Source organism: Rhodnius prolixus, unplaced genomic scaffold (assembly GCF_049639745.1).
Source record: "Rhodnius prolixus isolate KJV_2025 unplaced genomic scaffold, Rpr scaffold_1, whole genome shotgun sequence".
Classification (NCBI taxonomy): Eukaryota; Metazoa; Arthropoda; class Insecta; order Hemiptera; family Reduviidae; genus Rhodnius; species Rhodnius prolixus.
In genome coordinates this window covers 13,819,127-13,838,110 of record NW_027411581.1, presented here as the reverse complement: position 1 = coordinate 13,838,110, position 18,984 = coordinate 13,819,127, and the positions used below count along the sequence as shown (strand labels likewise).

General features: G+C 30.3%; 1 protein-coding gene across 9 annotated transcripts in view; it reads right to left on the bottom strand.

Annotated features, from left to right (window-relative positions):
- Window positions 1–18,984, bottom strand: part of LOC141455020 (uncharacterized) — a 40,148-nt gene that overhangs the window by 6,340 nt on the left and 14,824 nt on the right. For 5 of the 9 annotated variants that reach the window (XM_074129832.1, XM_074129874.1, XM_074129850.1 and 2 more), the window contains 15 exons: window positions 16,306–16,354; window positions 15,891–15,930; window positions 12,573–12,658; window positions 12,345–12,437; window positions 12,220–12,264; window positions 10,850–11,192; window positions 10,669–10,767; window positions 10,384–10,582; window positions 9,271–9,384; window positions 9,007–9,183; window positions 8,480–8,647; window positions 7,539–7,766; window positions 6,490–6,553; window positions 4,938–5,065; window positions 4,120–4,857 (listed from right to left, as the gene is read on the bottom strand). In XM_074129832.1, coding sequence (XP_073985933.1) covers window positions 4,717–4,857; window positions 4,938–5,065; window positions 6,490–6,553; window positions 7,539–7,766; window positions 8,480–8,647; window positions 9,007–9,183; window positions 9,271–9,384; window positions 10,384–10,582; window positions 10,669–10,767; window positions 10,850–11,192; window positions 12,220–12,264; window positions 12,345–12,437; window positions 12,573–12,658; window positions 15,891–15,930; window positions 16,306–16,354 — 1,974 coding nt within the window. In that variant the 3' untranslated portion in view covers window positions 4,120–4,716. Of the gene's footprint in view, window positions 1–4,119; window positions 4,858–4,937; window positions 5,066–6,489; window positions 6,554–7,538; window positions 7,767–8,479; window positions 8,648–9,006; window positions 9,184–9,270; window positions 9,385–10,383; window positions 10,583–10,668; window positions 10,768–10,849; window positions 11,193–12,219; window positions 12,265–12,344; window positions 12,438–12,572; window positions 12,659–15,890; window positions 15,931–16,305; window positions 16,355–18,984 lie in introns of those variants that run through there. The other 4 variants (XR_012459117.1, XR_012459122.1, XM_074129866.1 and 1 more) reach the window with 2 other exon arrangements.

Genomic DNA, 18,984 nt, shown 5'->3' with positions numbered 1-18,984 from the left:
CTCTGGGAAACTTTTAACTACAATTAGATGGAGAAAAAGTACGCTGTTTGAAGAAAAACGGTGCAGTCTTAAAAAAAAAAAAATTAAAACATGGAGACTTTGATGCACTTCCGCTTAACCGATATTCCTTAATTAACATCACCATGTCGGGTTTTGTCATTTTCATGAAAGTACAAATAGCGAATTTGCAGAAAAAAAAATCGCATAACTTCAATAAAAAATCTTATCGAGATTGATCCATTATTCAGGCAAGAACAAGAGGACCAAGTTGTGAACAAACATAGAACGCCAAACACTTTTTATTTAATTGTGAAATGTAATGATGGTTAATAAAGGAAGGTAAGAATAATCTGCAAAGAAAAGTAACAAGGAGAGCAAATTATTTTTTTCCAAGTAGATAAATCTGAGATCTTAAATATAAAAAGAATATAAGATAAATCTTAAAGACTTTTAAATGACTTTTTCTTATTGCAAATTATTGTAAATATAAATTTTTCAAGCACAAAAGGTCTTATTTTAGTTATGATCAATTCCATTCTAAATTCTTCATAAAATTAATTTTTCGGAACCATGTTTCCAATTACTGTTGTTAACAATAAAGAAGTTAATAAGAAAAATCAATTATACAATGTTTAAAGAAAATCGAAAATTGAAAACCCCGCTTCCGGATGACTTTTCTCGCTTCGGCTTGTATAAGGCTAGATAGAATCAAAATGGAATACCAAATACTGAGTTTACCTAAATTTCTAGAGTTCTAAGAAACCTCGCCTGTTTTCAAAATTTCTTGTAGATGCGTAGGTAAGAAAACAAATGTATTAACTGAAATTAAAAGAAAATTAATTCAAAAGCAATACTGAAAACAATGAATAATAAATCAAAATCCTAAAATATAATCTGAAAAAGAGAAAAGTTAACCAATAGGAATTTGTTTTGATAGGGATGAGAGGAGCCAATCTAAGAGTTAGAAGGATTGTTGCTTTCTAAGCCTTCTCAGCGACCGAGAGGCCAACGGCGTCAGCCTTCGCGAATCGATTGATTATATCAAACTATGAATGAGGGTTGAAATGACTGGAACTTAGCCCGATAAAGATTAAACATTAGAATTGTTCGCTATAATTGTAACATTCAAGAAGTATGAGACAGGATATTGGACTTATTTGGTTAAGGTTGGAGAGTTTTTTTTGTGATTAAACAGTTCTAGTCCGGCATTTACAAGGAAGCGAGAGTTGTGAAAAATATTCTTGCAGTTTCTACAGTTGTTTTCTACACTTTCTTGTGAATTTAATCAACCAGTTATCGAATTTAGATAAATGGATTTAGTGTCAAATTGCCAGATGGGTAAGAAGAATTTTATTCAAATATGTTGAGAGTAATCTGTATTATTAATAGGTTAATACGAATATAATTTTAATTATAGACAAATTTTCAATTATAGCAAAAGATAGACAGCAACGATGTCGAACACTCTTTCCCAATCCCTTGTACCAGGTACAGCTCTTACAATCGTTAATTCTCCTTTCAATGGATTTCAGAATTAGAAAATTAAAGGTGAACCAAAATATTCTAGATGAATCAAACGAAATAATTTCAACCAGGATCAGGGCGCATCTATGAACTACATCTGCAGGCATGTCTTTTTAAAATTTCTTGAAAACATTTAATTGAATTAATTTATTTGTTATAATTCCGAAGATGTTCCCTCCCAAATTCAGGAATTTAAGAAAAGCAAATCATTAATTTATCATAACGATAAGTAGATTACGTCGCCTTTTTTACAATTTTGAAGAGCAGTTTGAAAAATTTAGAATGCTATTGTTTCTGCAGGTAACTAAATAAACCTTTTAATTTAACAAAAATAGCGCTTTTAATATTCTATTTTAAACTTGACAAAATTGAGAAGCTCAATTGACATTTTTTAATTTCAGATTCTTACAGATTTCGAATTTTTTGTTTTGTTTTGTTTTTACAGAGATATTTCTCTGATGTAAGTCAAAACACTCTAATTCCCTTCCTTCAAAGTACATTTTTTTGTCAAATCATTTTTAGAATTCACCAATATATGTACGATAAGTATAACAATACACACAAATTTGAGATGATTCGAAGTTAATGAATATAAAAAGTAATATTTTACTAGATGAAGACAGATTTAGATGGAGGTTTCATGTTTGTTTTGTCTAATAATTACATTATTACAACGACGTTAGCAACGTGCATTTCAGTCAAATAGCAGTTCAACGTATACGTCTGGACTAGTCAAAATAAAATCGTCAAAGAAATTTTCGAGAAAAACCTGTAAAATCTATTCGGTAAAATGATACTCTCGATAGATAGGCTTTGATCCTAACTCCGGACGAAAATAGCAAGTGTAACTTCCTGAGTTATTATTTTGTGAAAAAGTATTCCATATAACATACAGAAGACATACACAGTGAGTGTATTTCGAATGAAAAATTGGTTCCGAATTTTTGAAACGATTGCTGTACCTCTTTTAATCTTTAGTAAGAGAAAACAGTAGAAATTTCGAAGTATTTACAACGTATAACTAAATTCCACCATAATATTCAGCTAAGAATGTTTTGTTAAAAAATTCAGTGGTAAATACACAAACACAGAGAATAATAAATGATATTTCGAAAATACTTCTGAAAAAAGAAAGCATTTTTACCTTATGTAAGAAATAATCAAATTATTAAGTGGTAACATATATAAATTCACATAACTATTTATAAACTTCAGTATGAATAATCATTCTTGTATTTTATTTTTTGTTAACAATTACGATCGCTAAGCTTTGAATGTCATTTTGTGTGAATATTAAAGAGATTCAATTTTTTATCAGATCACAAATTCAAGGTTATGATAACCGAGAAGTGACTAAAAACGTGAGAAGAGAAAATCAAAGAATTCAATTACAGAGCTATTGGTTAGGAGATTCCTATTGCGTCAGAACTTCCTTTTCTAGAAAAAAAGTCGAATAAAGAAAACTACCACAAATTCAACACAGATTCTCTGCCAAATTAACAAAAAATATTTTCACTAAACATTGGGTTTTAATTTGAGTTTTTGAAAGACAATTGTTTACTTAAACATATACGTGACAAAAAAAATTTTCGGAACTAATACCCAACACCAAAAACAAACACGCAGTTTGAGAGAGAAAGATAGTGTGTGTGTGTGTGTGTGTGCCTGGGAGAGAGACAAACAGACAGAGAGAGAGTGAGAGAAAGCTGTTCTCTTTTACATGCCATAATCAGGTGCCTCATCAAAACTAACTTAAAGTTAAAACATCACTTTATAAAATTTATCAAATTCATCCTTTAAGTGCCCAGTGCGGATCAAGAGGTAAGACAAAGATCAATCCCTTCTCCCTAACTGGCGTAAAACTGGAAAAACAAGTAGTTCAAAATTACATTTGGATGAATATAAAGTGAAAAATACCTTTAAATTGCTAACACTAGGCAATTTAAATACTTTTTCGATTTTGCAATTCTTAAGAACAATAAATTTAAGAGAAAGAGAATAATACTACTAAAAACAGACAAATTGCTATGTTATTCTACACAAAGAAAGCAAACTGATTTGGCGTAGAATTTACGTGATTTTAACCTAGATAGTCAATATTTAACGCTATATGCAGAATGATTCCTTTTGTACTCAAAATCTTACTCCAAACCAATGATATGGTTTCCAATGAAGCATAGTTCAAAAACATATGGCAAACCATTATAGACAACCCCCCCCCCCCAAAAGTTACGAAGAGGAACAAGAAATAAAGAGACCACAAAGAAGAGATGCAATTGCAACTGATATTTTTATCATAATCACATCGTCAATGTTTACGTGTATAACCAGGATAATTTCGTGAAAAATATCGTAACCTATAAAGCAGCCCTTCAACTAGAACGTCGGCAATAGAACAGTAAGGACAAAATGAACAACTCAAGAGAACTACTTACATTACTTAGCACTGATATTAAAATGAAAATGATTTAGACTGTTTCGACATTACTTATTTGTAAAACTTCTTATTAAAGTATGACTTCAGTTCGATCAGTGAATATAAACGCTTCTCGAAATCTTAATTGTATTTTTAATATTGATTAAAAAAAAAAAATATTGTACATCTAAAGTACGTATATTTACTAATTATATATACACATATAAGCTTGTTTAATTTCTTTAATAAGTTTCTTCTTCTTCTTAAAAAAAAATAATATTAAAGTTCAATTTAAAGATAGCACATAAAATAAACATATCTGATCAGTAAAAAGTCTAATATAATTCTAAACTTCTACATTTAATTACCAATTTACACATTAAAGTGGCAAATTGAAATCTCTGAACAACAATATAGTACGAAGGATTGAGGTGCATTGTTAATGTACAGCAATGCAGTTACTTAGACATTGAATATAAGAGAGAGAGAAAAAAAAAATTAATGAATTATAACGAAAATTTTTTGTAATTTATCAACAAGAGTTTTATTTTAATTTAATAAAACTTTTTTTCTCCTCATTTCAAAAATAATAAATAATAATCAAACAATAAGTTTTAATAATTAAAGTGATCAGATTTAAGTAAAATTCATATAAGAATATTGAAGACTTAAAAGTCAGTTACTAAAAAATAGTACTTGTTTGATAAAGCATTAAAAAAAGAAGGGGGGAAGGGGAAAGACCATTTAAATTACTTAATTTAAGCAATTTGAGATCGTCAAATATATTTAGTTTGTGTTAATTTGCTGGAGCCGCTGGAAGGGTCCATCATGCGGAACCAATCCGTTTGTCCAACTACAAATCCTATGGCTCTCATCTTCTCCTGTTCACGTCGCTCCTCCAAATCGGCCCAGCGTACCTGGAACCCAGGTTATAAAAAACTTCCTTATTTTATCTCAGCCTGTCATAATTATTTTTTCTTTTATGTTAAGTACACACCCTCTTCTTCCCCCCCGGAAGAATCTGGGCTGACCCGGTTGAATTCTCGAAGTAATCCTCTGGAAGCTGAAGCCAATCCTTGATGGTGGTCGTTGGACGTCTTGCTTTCGAAAGCCCGTCGAGACGGTCTACAACAAAATATCAAAATTACCATATTACTAAAAATGAGGCCACGATTTCACCAAACCTATATTGCATTGGTATAACAAAACGATCAAATATTTACATGTAATTATTCAATATAACAGTATTGTAAGATTCTAAATGAATAAATTAATTTTGTATTGTCAAAGTACCATTGGAAATAAAAATGTTAACAAAAAAATTGTTCTTCATTTAACTCTCACTTATTTAGTTTGCTAGTAATGACAAAGCAAAGAATTCTTAGCTGTTAAAGAACATAATTACACGTTTCTGAGCAGCTTCATTCTAATTAAGATTAGCAGTTAGTCGCACATTAATTTGGAATTCAGAGAAACTATGTAAAAAGTCCTCAATCTTTACACCAGTTTTTTTTTTTTTTTTTTTTAACAGAATCCGAAATTTTTTCACCATTTTGTCGTTGCAATTGTAGCAGTAGTAAATTTCTATAAAAGATTTAAATGAAAAAGAACTTGTTAGGTAAGTTTCGCTTAAATGTCGCGGTTTTGGAGATTGGGTGAATTATGTGATTAATTTATGATAAATAAACAGAAAGGATTTTTAATTTACTTGGTTTTTTTTAAATAACATTCAACCATAAGAGGTTCACGCATGCAAGCTTGCACAAAACATTACGTTCGAAGATAGTTATTAATTTATTATTAATACACCTTACTAGATGTTAATCCATTATAGACATTTATCTGCGCTTAGGACTGAAAAAAATTGAACGAACCAAGAACCGCACGATTATAGTGAACGGAAACAGCTTTCCAGAGACTTTTCTCCTTCTAAAAAAGATATTTTCACTACTTCCAAACACTTTTTTAGAAATTCCATGCATTATACACGTCGATTTCATAACCTGTCCTCTTAATAATGAGTCGGCAACTTATCATACAATATTTCTTAAACTGATATTCCTGAGTGAACCTCGCTTGTTTTCTTTGGCCAATCCCATAGTTCTATGGGACATTTGCCTGGTGACTCTCAATGAGTTCCTAAAGCAATCTTCTTTAAGAGATATTGTTTGATGACAGGATGATCACTCGGTGTCATTTTACAATTAATCGTAAATGATGTTTTAGAATTTAAAATTCATTTTACTCTTACAATATTAATCTTACATTACACGAGGTATAAAATGAGCAAAAACTGAATGTAAATTTTGTACATAATTGTATAAATAGTTTAAATGTTTAAAAACGAACCAATAAAGCGGAGTAATAATGAGAGAAATTTAAATTTTGAAATAGTTAATCTTTGCTTTGCAAGTAAAGAATTCATCTGAATAAAATTAATCAATACTGTTATAATGTTTTGAGTATTGTTTTTTTTACATTTATTTATTTTTTGAATTAAACATCAAAAAATGTCTATAAAAACAAAACAAAAAAAATGAAATGTATACCTAGTTTGTTATTAGTGGAGTCCAAATCGTCCCACTTGCTGGATAGTGCCGAGGCCAAAAGTCCCTGTAGAAACAACTCCAACATCTCAGGGCTACCTAATTTTACAGCTTGCACACACGTACTCAGCACAAAATGACGCAACCAGTACATGTTTGCATTTTTTGTTTTCTATGTAGAGCATCTATTGTTTTATTTTGTGTTTTTTTGCGAATAGTATGGGCATTCCATAAAATTTTTAATTAAAATGACGAAATCGCTAAGTCCATTACAAAGTATCTTTTTTTGGAGAAAAAAAGACACTAGAACTTAAAATAGGCCTAACAGTAGACTTTTGTTTTCATTTATTTTATGTACATCATGAATAATGCCCAAAACAAAAATCTGCATGAAAAAACTCCGACTTTTTTTTTAAACCCACTATTTTCCATCAGATTTTTTTGTAAAGTAATTAACTTTTCCGATTAGTTTAAATACAAATAATATATGAGAAGAACTGTTGCTGAAATGTTATGTAAATTCAATCAATTTTAATAAATAAGCTGAAATATATAACAATTAATAAAACAGTGAAATATAAATAAATGATATATGCACGTTTATGATGAAAGGAGAATCATTTACAGGAAATTGCATGTTAAAGAAATGAAAAGCGAGGAAAATCAGAAACTACTGAAACTGTATAAAACCCTAAATCAGAACAAAAAATATCCAAAATTCAATCCATAGTTGGGTGTTAAATTCATTTTAACATTTTTTTCTGTCGCAAGATCGAACATTTATGTTGACAACACAAACAAAAACGTAAAGTTAAATTCATGAAATGGAATTAAAACTGGAAACGGATATGTTTATTATTTTCTTAGATCTGTTTCGACCTCTCTGCTCGAAATTGCAACAAGTCCACCAAAAAGGCAGTACATACAAAAAATAAATCAATAAAAATCAATCAATCAATGCGGAAATATCAGAAAGTAAAAAAATTTTGATCGGCTGTAAAAATGTGATTATAGAGTTTGAATGAAGGATGTTTCCCCATTGAACAACTTACTTCATTTGGTACTGCTGAGGTTTCAGCTTCCTCTTCTGTCTTTTTATCATCATTCTCATTATCTAAATTATTAGAGCCATCATCTTTTACTGCTGTCTCGTCTTTAGCATCTACTGTATTACCATCTTCGGTGAGTGTTAGTGCCCCAGGTTCTGCATCACCACTAGTTTCCGTTTGTTCTTGATTTTGTAGTAGTTCTTCCATTGGTTCCGTATCTTCCATATTGACCTGAATCATTATTTACTGATGTTAAAAAACGCTTAACAGCATTAGTGACTTGACAACACTCAAAATGTCAGTCGACAATAAGGTTCTAACGTAAAAAATGATTAACCTGCATAACATCCTATTTAAGCGTGGCTACAGTTTATAACCATATACAGAAATAACTTGGATGCCTTTATTACAAGTTATTCATTATCTAAACAAAACCTACGCTAATAGTCGAAATGACGATATAATAAATTATAAACATCACGAATGCTGTATAAGTTCGGCTGAGATCCAGTTCGACGAACGAGTTGAAAAATTAGACGAATAGTTATATATATAAAAAATCAGAGTTTATGGTGAACAATTCTCACCTAAAAAATATTATCATAATTTAAAATTGTAAAATAACTTCAAGAATCACTTTTTTGAAAAATTCGGGAATTTCTTCGATGCATGGGCATTTTATAAAATTTGGCGCTGCAGTGATCAAGTAAAATTCAATTATTTTAATGAGTCCAATAGACTCTAGAACTCACTTCTAGACATCTCAGTGAGTTTATAGACTTGAACTTTTTATGAACGCACCCTGAAATATACCGGTCGACAATCACAAAGGACAAGCCCATGAATGAAACAAACGACAATAACGAAACAATCAACATATAATAAACGATAATTTTGAATGTGAATCGATGTTGTAACTCAATTATCAAATAAAGGCTACTTACTTCAGGAATACTAGCATCTTGCAATAAAGATCTTATGTCCAGCACTGTCTCTGTTAGAGGAGTTGGTTCCCAATCATTAATTATATCTTCTATCTCTTTTTCAGTACGATTATGGATATTTTTCTTAACACAATTTGCTAAGTCCTTATCCATATCGCATAGATACACCTAAAGGAAAAAAATACTCTTTTTGAATATTTGATAAAATATTTAAACTTACAACTTAAAACTTAATAACTATACCTCCCAATAAATAATGCTCCAAATATATGACTCTATAAGATTCAAATAAAGGACAAATATGAAAATCATGAAAAAGATCATCATTCAGATTAAATGACAAATAATGACATCCCATTATTTCATCTTCCGAAAATGAAAAATATCTGGAATACATTAGCCTGGTTCTACTAATAAGACGAGTCACTTTAGTAAGAGTGCATATACTGTTCTAGATAAATATGTCCCAAATAGACGGAATTTCAGTATATTAACATAAGATTTAACAATAATAATAATAAAAATACCTGAAAATTTTTCTGTTTGGCAAATAAGGTTATCTCTTGAAAGTGGGTTAATTTATTGTTTATAGCATCTACTATTATAAATGGAAAATATCCATCAATTACAGTCTTCTTAAATGACTTTATTAATGACTCTCGATACTGTGATTCCATAGCAGCTTCATATTCATACTCCATAGTCTTAAAATAAAAAAAGAATATTAATTTTTATCAATAGTTCAATAAAGAAATAAAATTATAATTGTGATCACTAAAGCATAATGTTACTTTAGAATCTGAAGCGTCCGCAGTGGATGTTTCATCCTTTTCTTTTTCAACCATGAAATAATCGTCTAAAGACAAAATCCTTGGGGTAGATCCGCCAGACTCAACTTCTTTCTCCTGAAAGAAAACATTAATTAATTTATCACTATCTACTAATAACGAATGATAAGCCCAATAAAACGTTAAAACTAAAAATTCTTTGTAATTAAGAGGAAATACAATTTTTGAGAGCTTCTGATTCCGTTTGCGTTTTTGTGAACAGAATTTCTCAAAAACACGATGTGTTAAAAAAATCAAACGTATATTATTTGTCAACATTGTAATTTTTTGAAAATGGTTCTGCCGTTTTTCTTAAATGTGAATGATGATTAAATATCGTATCACTTTTATCAATATTTTCCCAACGAATTTGTCCAGGAACATTTATTTATTTAGGGGTGTTCTCAGAGATATCATGTTGTTAAATATCTTTTTAATAAATAGCTGCATCAGGAAAGTTTACTATTTCTATCAATGTTACTTTAGTAATAAGTAACAGAGCAAGGCAAGTTTTTTTGGTTGTATAACATTTCTGGAATAAAGTTTCAGAGATTTTCATTAACTCTGTATAATACAGGATCATCATAATAGAAAAGAGAAGTTTTGATTATGAATAATAAGAAACGGCACAATGAATTGTGCTTATTATCAAAACCATCTCAGTTTTGTATCCATTGTAGTGCATCCCCTCACATCAATTCATCTGTCAGAGTGGTTTTGAATGACAGATTTGCAAATCGGTGGAAAGACAGACAAGCATTCTCTCTACACCTGGGACTGACCACTTGAGATTTTTCTCTGTGGGCGTTCACAACTAATTTTACGGTAGTAGCTTTTGTACTCTGAAGACTTCATTTGATGTGATCAGTGACTGGACCACTAAAACAGTACTTCTAAAACTATGAAAGAAACAATTTTACTCCCAAGTAATCTACATTTAGAAGTGGGAAATAAATGTTTTAAGAAACATCATTATAATAATTGCAGCAAGAGAAAATTCTGTGGGTATTCAGATACTATATTTTTTTCTAATAGTTATTTATTTTACAATAATTATAATAAAAAATTATGTTTAACCTTGATCAGTTTAGCAACAAATGTTTTCCCAGATCCAGGGGGACCTCTTAGAATGATAACAATGCGTGGTGGTCGGGTAGCACGACCAGGAAGAGCAAGAATATCGTTAATTGGTAAAGGTATTTGTGGAACCATTTTTTCTGGTTCAATATTAGATTTGGGAGACTCTTGCTTCGGTATTTCATGAGGTGAGAGACTTCTACAACAGAAAAAAAAATATATATATAATTTTAAGAAGTGACAAACAACAAATTAAGATGCGATTCTTAACATAAAAATACGAACCTAGTTTTACTACTACGGCTTGAACGCCGGCTATCCCAGTCTTTTTCCTGACTTTTCCTATCTCTCTTGTCATCTTTATCTTTATTGTCTTCCTTATGTCTAAATCAATTACAATTTAACTAACAACTGCAACAAACTGTATCTTAGCCTTTAATTAATTATTTATATTTAATTAACATACTTGTCGTGGCTGGCACTTCTATCTCGTCTGTAGCGTTCATCTCTCTTAGTAGGAGTGAATCTTTTTTCTCGACTTCGACCTCTTTCTCTGTCACGATCCCTGTCCCGATCGCGATCTCTATCTCTATCGCGCTGTTCCCTGTCCCTGTCCCTGTCCCTGTCCCTGTCCCTATCTCTATCCCTATCTCTGTCTCTGTCATCTCTTCGTCGAGAATCCCAAGGTCCTCTGTCATCATGGGACCTGAAGTCATCACGCCCTTTATGCCGAAAATCATCTGGAGGTTTATCATCCCAAGCTGGCCCTCTTCCTGGCATCCAAGGATTGGGTCGACCTGGAGGAAAATCTGAAAAGTTACAATGTATTAAATTGCATAGTTAGTATTTCCAGCTAAAAGAACTGATAAATAAATGAAGAGTGCGACAAACAGAATAATTAATTATTAAATAAGAAAAAAAAAAAACAAAAAAAAACTAACAATTGTAAAAACTGTATCATCTTAAAGTTGGGAATCATGTTGTGAGTGCTAACAAAGTGGCAGATGCAAAAATACAGTTCACTTCAATCTTCTCCTCTTAAGAATGAACAAAGAATGTCCCTCTTTAATCGCTATGTGTAAGTGAAGAATTGAGGAAGCTTATGTGGCGGAAAGGTGAAGCTGTTGATGGTAGTAGTAAGTCAACAAATGATCAAAAAAGTTCCCAAAATATGCAAGTTCCAAGGAATTTCTGGTCAAGAACATCGGATTTTGTCTCCTAAGAACTCTGCAGCAGTTTAAGCTAAGTAATAAAAAAAAACGGCGAGTGATACTGTTCAAAATTAACGATTTGTCACATTAATCATGGGTACAGTATTTAACAAAGCGCAGATACATTCCAATTGGTGCAAGATGGATGCCACGCTAGATGTCTCCTGAATTGAGAACGTTTTGATGCTTGAGAAGAACTAAGCGCTTCAAACGAAAAAGTGGGAGCTTCTTAGCAAAAATAACGCCATTCTCTTAATCGAAATCAAAGAAATTTTGAATACAACCATAAATAGAGAACGAAATGATGATTCACGTTTTGGAGTAATAGGGATCTTCTTGAAGCTGTGCATGTATCGAAGGACCACTGTAAGTATCATGCTCAGTTTTCAAAATAATCACCTTAAAACTGCAATAAAATCAAGCAAAGTGAAACGCTGTAACCATAATGTTGAAACATGATAATGTCTAGCATTTTGAATGTTTTCTTCAGACAGTGCTCAAAGTGATTTCTTTGTGCTTGAACTTAAAGGGCTATCAAGAGAAGTATAGTCTAAAGGGTTTCTAAGGGTATCGAAAAGTTATCAAGAATTGTACCATTTTTCGCAACAAATAATATTATAAATACCTCTAGGGAGACCTCTTCCAGATCCTCGGTCAAATCTCCATGGTTCTGAAAAATAATATCACTTCTTTAATCAGTCAAATTTCTATTTAAAATGACATTAATTTTGAACGAAATGGAACATTTACCTCTCGAATTATTGAATTCATCATCAGGTTTAATGTCATGAGCTCCATGTGCATAATCGATCATAGTACATGGTTCATACACGGGATCAACTCCTTAAAAAAGAGCATTTTGATGTTTAGAAATGCATTCGAAAGTTTTATCTTGCTTCTGAGGAAGGCTGCCATGCAAAGCTAAATCTAGTTATTTTGAATTCAGATATAATGTCAAAACTGATAAAATTAAAATACCTAGGTCAGCAGGCTTATGAGAATAATCAATTATCACTGAAGGTTTGAATACAGCTGCGTCTTTTTCATGTGGACTCTTAGAAAGCCTGAAATAAATAACAGTTATTTAAATTGTCAAAAACAGTATGGCGCAAATCATTCATTCAACAAGTTCTTTTTAAAAATGAGCAAATATAACAAATATCATGGAACGATGTACTTGGAAATAATTATTAAAAAATAAATGTACTCTTTTATCAACGTATTTAATAAATAAATATAGTATAAGATTCTAAAAATAATCTCAACTAAAACTACTCAATGTACTGGCAAAGGGTATTTTATTTTTAGAAAATATGAAAATAATATATTTCCTTAAGGGGGGAAAATAAACCGGAACTTGTATGAATAATGCAAGAAATAATAGTTTGTTAATGCAAATAATGAGAGGGAGACGTATATATTTTAAATAAACTGGGATTTGATATATCGGAATATTTTCTTAAACAATAAATCTGCAATACCTTCTAAATAAAACTTTTTTATAATTTATCAAGGGAAATTCGTTTTTAGGGTCGTTTTGTAGGAAGAGATTAAGGCTTACCTTAGAGGACTTTAGAAGTGTCATTTCTGGGATTTGCCCAGAAAATAGTATTAAGTGTATCCAGAATTGTTCATCACAAACCAAGTACGTACGATTTACAAACCGGATAATGTTGATAAGAATTAAAAATGTATTGTGATTCGGAGTTAGAAGAAAACTACAATACTGAACCTTGAGGAATGAAGTAAGTAAAAGTAATGCGAGGACTAGATTTCTGGGAGAGATATTCAATCACTATGCGAAAGAGAAAAAAACAAGATAATAAATCGTTAATTGCATGTTATAGTCCACTTGTTATAGTCGACGGCACTCTTCCACTTTAGAGGACTGATCATATGTCGCCTTATAAACCGTTAAAAGAAAAAAAATTGGGGATAAATTAGTACTTCTTGAAATATGTGAAAAATTTAATAGCGTCTCGGTTCCCTTTCTGCCAAAGCCTTTATACTACATTGTCACGTTTTTTGAGTCCATTTTTGGGCCATAAAATTTTTCGTTGTGTTCATTAATTTTGTTTTACTTACACTTCGTGTAATATAAATAGAATCAAGAATAACAATCGCGTTAAGTGAAATTTATATACATACATTATAAAATGCGGAATAGTACGGAATCCAAAACTCCAACAACTGATAATAAAAATTCAAAATTACTGGTGTGTAGCCTCAGTAAATTTATATATACATGTTCATTGGACAACTGAAATCTTGTTTGCTCAAAATTTTTTTCAAAAAAACTCAAAAAGATTTTGTGTATCGTTTGGGTGGATCTAGGACCTAGAAGTCTCCTAAGTACCCAGAAATTTCTGTAAGTTTCTGTCTTTTAAGTTTGAGTTATTGATGCAGTTGAGGTTGGAAGGACTATATTTGAAAAGTGAAAGATAGTTGTACAAATTTAGCAGTGTTGAGTTGATTCCCCATTTTTGATCTGAGCTTCAAAGTGGTCTTGTAAAATGTTGGAACCAAAGTAGTATGAGGCGGTATCCTTTGCGTATCCAGTGAAAGATACGCAGAGATAATACAATAAGCAAATTGGAGATTTTACTCGAACAAAAGATTTATACAGCCTATATTTGAATTACCAAACGGTAAAGGAGAGAAGAGCCCAAATCTAAAAATAAATCTCACGTATCTTACCATTTCTTTAATGTGTGGAGAAAAATGCCGAATGGTAGGTCAGTCTTTATACTATCTGATAAGAAACGACGCAACATTTTATATATCCAAAAATGATATAAGTATGATTTGAAACGCAAATTATTAAAAATGGAATAATGGCATTTATTAAAATAGATAAAATATGAATCCAAATTTAATTATATTAGAATTAGGATAATATGCATTTTTCTAATTTATACATTTACGAAATTTTGTTAAATTAAAAATTACCTTATTGTAAGTAACAGGTAGGAATACAAAATGATGTGTTTAACAATTAATTATTCGTAAAATAATAATAAAATTGTATGCAGAAAAAACTCCAAATTCCAGCTACATTTTTATTTAACTATGATTGATCCTTTAATTACTTCACAATTTATGATCTTAAAATGATCCAAAAAAACTGCCTCTGCAAACATGTTACTAAGGTTTTTTTTTTTTAAACATACACTTCTTCATCTATTTTGCGATATCGGTCCTCTACAAATTCGAGATCTTGTTTTTACCTATAAATTTATATATTAGCTGAGTTCAATGTGTTAAGTATTTATCTACTAAAAATTTTTAGGCATAGTGGAGTTGGATAAATTAGTTAAAAACTAAAAAGGATAGTAAATTTGTGTTAAACGGGTTTTACGTTTAAAAACTTTCTAAAAACGAAGTACCTCCAAAACTCAGACTTTCTATAAAAATCAAAAGGAGGTAATCAAGAAAAAACAAAATACTCAAAGTGAAAGATTCTTTTAAAATGGTTCAAGTGTTAGTTAGTAGTTGTAAGTTTAGGCAGTTGTTTCTAATAGCAACGAAATCTGTTATAAGATGTGAAAGCTGATTGTAGCAGAATTTTTCTCCAAATATTTTAAATGCAATTAAGATCTAAGAAACGTAATCTGTCGATCGTCAAGAAATCATTGAAGACGAATGAATCACTTGGACTCTAGCGAAAAGAAAGAAGGATCTTTAAAGAAAAGTAATCGAATGAAAAGGGTTGCATAAAAGAATTGGTAGGTAAGTATTACATAGAATTTACTTGTCGTCGAAGAATGGTTGGAAGATAACTTCTGAGGGCAGCACTTAAATATATAGGTATTCAAACATTAATATTATTAATTCCTTGAGTTCTAAAATGATCAAAATTAATTCGTAAAGAGTCATTAATTAAACAATTTAGAGCCACAATTAAGGTTAAGGTTTGCTCTTACAAAATAACAATAATTATTTATGAAATTAATATTTTCTTTCAAGATGTTGATTGCTAAGATTATACGAGTATATTCATTACCAAGTTTTCAACCATATGTATAGTTTGTTTTCTTTATGTATGATAATCCGAAAAGATCAGAATGAAAGAAAACAAGCTATGATCTGACGGTGAAAACAACTGACATTGCCCAGCATTGCAGATCCTTCTGTGTGTTCAACAAAATTTTTTTAAAGTGAAATATGTAATAGATTTACATTACTTTGCCTGCTAAATTGTTTATAATAATTTGAAAGTGCCTAACAGTTAATAACTATACCTCTACATAAATACATATAACAAAATTATAATGCAGTGTAGATTTATGTTCTTACCTATCCAAATTGTCCATTAAAGGAGGAGGATAGCGGAAATCTAAAACAAAAAATATTTTTATACATATTACATTGACTTTTTGGAAATATTCTTTCACATAATATAACAGGAAGCTACTTAAATTTTTATTTTTGAAATGTAAGAAATAAAAATCCAATATTATTTAATTTTTGCAATCAGACTTGAACGTGTCATGAGTCCAATAAAAGTGATATATTCTTCTTAGTTTAATTAATTTATTTTTCCGATAAATGACAAGGAAATAAGTAGAATATTTTAATTATAGTTGAAACAGCCTTTTCCGATGAACTATTATTAGGTCCAGACTGGAGCCATATTTTTAAATACGTAATTATAAACATAAATAACAAATCAAGATTAAAATAATTTGTTTAAAAAAATAAATAAACAAACCTTTTCCAGGGTGTTGCATACCAGGTCTAGTTTGATTAAAATTTGATCCCTAGAAAAAAAAGCAAACAAATAAATATTTGATAAAAGTAAAGAAGATAAAAAAAGGCACTCAAACCAAAACTATTCAACAGGTAGTTATCAAAGTTAGGAATCAAATAAATGTAGTTAAATCTAGATTTCCATTTAAAAAATGCGACTGGACAAATTTAAAACTTAACAACTTTTAATATTTACCAGCTATTAGCTTCAACTATTTTCTTAGCAAAACGATAACATTTTAAATCATTCAATAAATAATTTTGTTAAATATAAATTGGCCAAGTCAAGCCAAAAGTTCTTTTATAGTATAATATTTCGTGTTTTTGTTGTTTACATATTTTGAAAATAATTAATTGTAACTAGTAATTATTTATTAACATTAACTAGTACTCTACAAAAGTAGTTAAGTCAGTCTCATTTTTTTTTTTATTAAGATGGAAGGGTTAATAATAATTAAAAAAGAAAAGAAAAAATTATCAAATTTCGAAGCTTCTCAAATAATTAGGGTTCAACCGAAGGATTGTTCTTAGCGTCATTGATACGATTCAATGAGAGTAGATGAGTAGAAAAAAGGGACCGAAAATAGGACAGCGTGAGAATTTGGGCATTGTTAATTGAAGAGTTCGAATCGCAAGAGAAATCACTTCGAAATAAGTGACTGTATCTCAAAAAATCGTTACATCTCAAACACCTAACCTAGTGCAACATAACTTATGACTAGAATAATTATTATTAAGAGTATATCTTAAAACAAACATTTTAATTTTCCTCACTATCTCTTTTGTTAGGACAAATTCAATTTAAATAAATGCATTCATACAACAGATTAGACTAATTTTAGTAAAGCATTTTCAACAATATTGTTAGTTCAAAAAATTTATTTTTTTCCCTTAAGAAACAAAAGATTCAAAAAAGCTGCAGAAGGCAAAAACTGATTGAGAGATGAAAGATGTTGTCAGAGAGATTACAAATTTTTCAGAACGTAAGAATTTATTTAAACAACATAGAAATATAGCCTTACGAAATTTAGTGTTAAATGCTTAAAACAATTTGTTTTCTGCGACATAAATTATAATTACAGTAAATAAGAAAACAAACAATAACTTAATTTAGAAGCTTACACAGTTATTTTATCTGGGTTACAGCCTTACAACTTATACGCAGTAAAACAATTACTACCAAACAGTTCTGAATAATACCAAATCTAAATAACTTTATATAGATTTCTAGGCAGATCTTTTTTGGAATAGACTTGCAAATTCCATCAATCTTAATGCAGTTGTTTAACTTGTAATTTAAACTTTTATTTAACAACTTTAGTGAAAGAAAGAAATTCTTATGAAATATCTGTTAAATATACCTTTTCAATTAAAGCCACAATCTCACCAAATAGTGAAGTAATGCCTATTTTTTCAGGTGGGCTTTACGTCCAACAACCGATTAGGTGTTGTGGACGGAGACGGATAGCAAACATACTTTACTGTAAACTTCTGTTATTAACCATTAAATAAAGGGCTAGACCGGGAATTGATCCCAGCACTACGAATACATATTAGCTTTGTAGGCCTCGACTCTAATCGCTCGGCTACCATAGCGCCTTCTAATCAAATCAAATAGTATATTCATTCAATTATAACTACTTTTCATTTTCTATTAGTCACTAAAAACCTGAACCTGAACCTCACACGTAAACAAAAATTCTGCAAATTCTGAAATGTTTGGTTGGAAAAAGAACTCCACATTTAATAAGCATTTAATTTTCAATTAGAAGTGACCGCGTAATATAACTGATGCACGGCTCGTCTTTTCGAAGACTCCGAATGCAATCGAAAACCTGTCTTCTTAGCAATTTCTAACCTAATACTCAAGCAGTTCATCTCACATGAATAGAGACTGTTAGTGCAAGAAGCTAAGGCAACATGCAGCCTTCGGTCGAGTCATGAACAGTCAGTCTGTTTCGATTATTCATAATTCATACACAATGATAATGATGTACACAACAGCAGAAATACCTAGCTTTCTTAGTATGTATACTAAAAGTACTTTTTTTTCGCTCAGATTTGGAACCCAATAGGAAACTGCGTCACTAGTTATTCATATTTTCACAGGGGGAAAAATATAATATTGTATGAATATTTTGTAAAAACAAAAAGTCGTGTAAGAGACTTATATGGCCTGGTCAACCTAAATAATGCTGCAGTCACTTTAGAAAGGCATTTTTGCTTCGAGTACATGTTATCATTTATACATTTATTCACGCATTCACAATTCAAATTGACTAATATGTCATTTAATACAAAATAACAAAAATGTACAAACTAACACGTCGTCGTGTAGCAGGTTTGCCAGACTGTTTTAATAAAAGCAATTACCCTTGCAAAATTATAGGCTACTTGTTAACTAATAACCCAACATCTCTCGATTTAGACCGCAAAACTAATCAATTCATTGTAATTTTGTTTTTACATCAAAACGGAAGTCCAATTATAATTAAAATTAACTCTAAAACTTAACACCGTAAAGAAAATGCAGATATTATGAAAACGAACTTTGGCTACCATTCTAAATATTTCACGTAATTCGCAACATAATTCGTTTTAGGATAAACATATACATTAGGTAATATTTTGTTTACTTTTT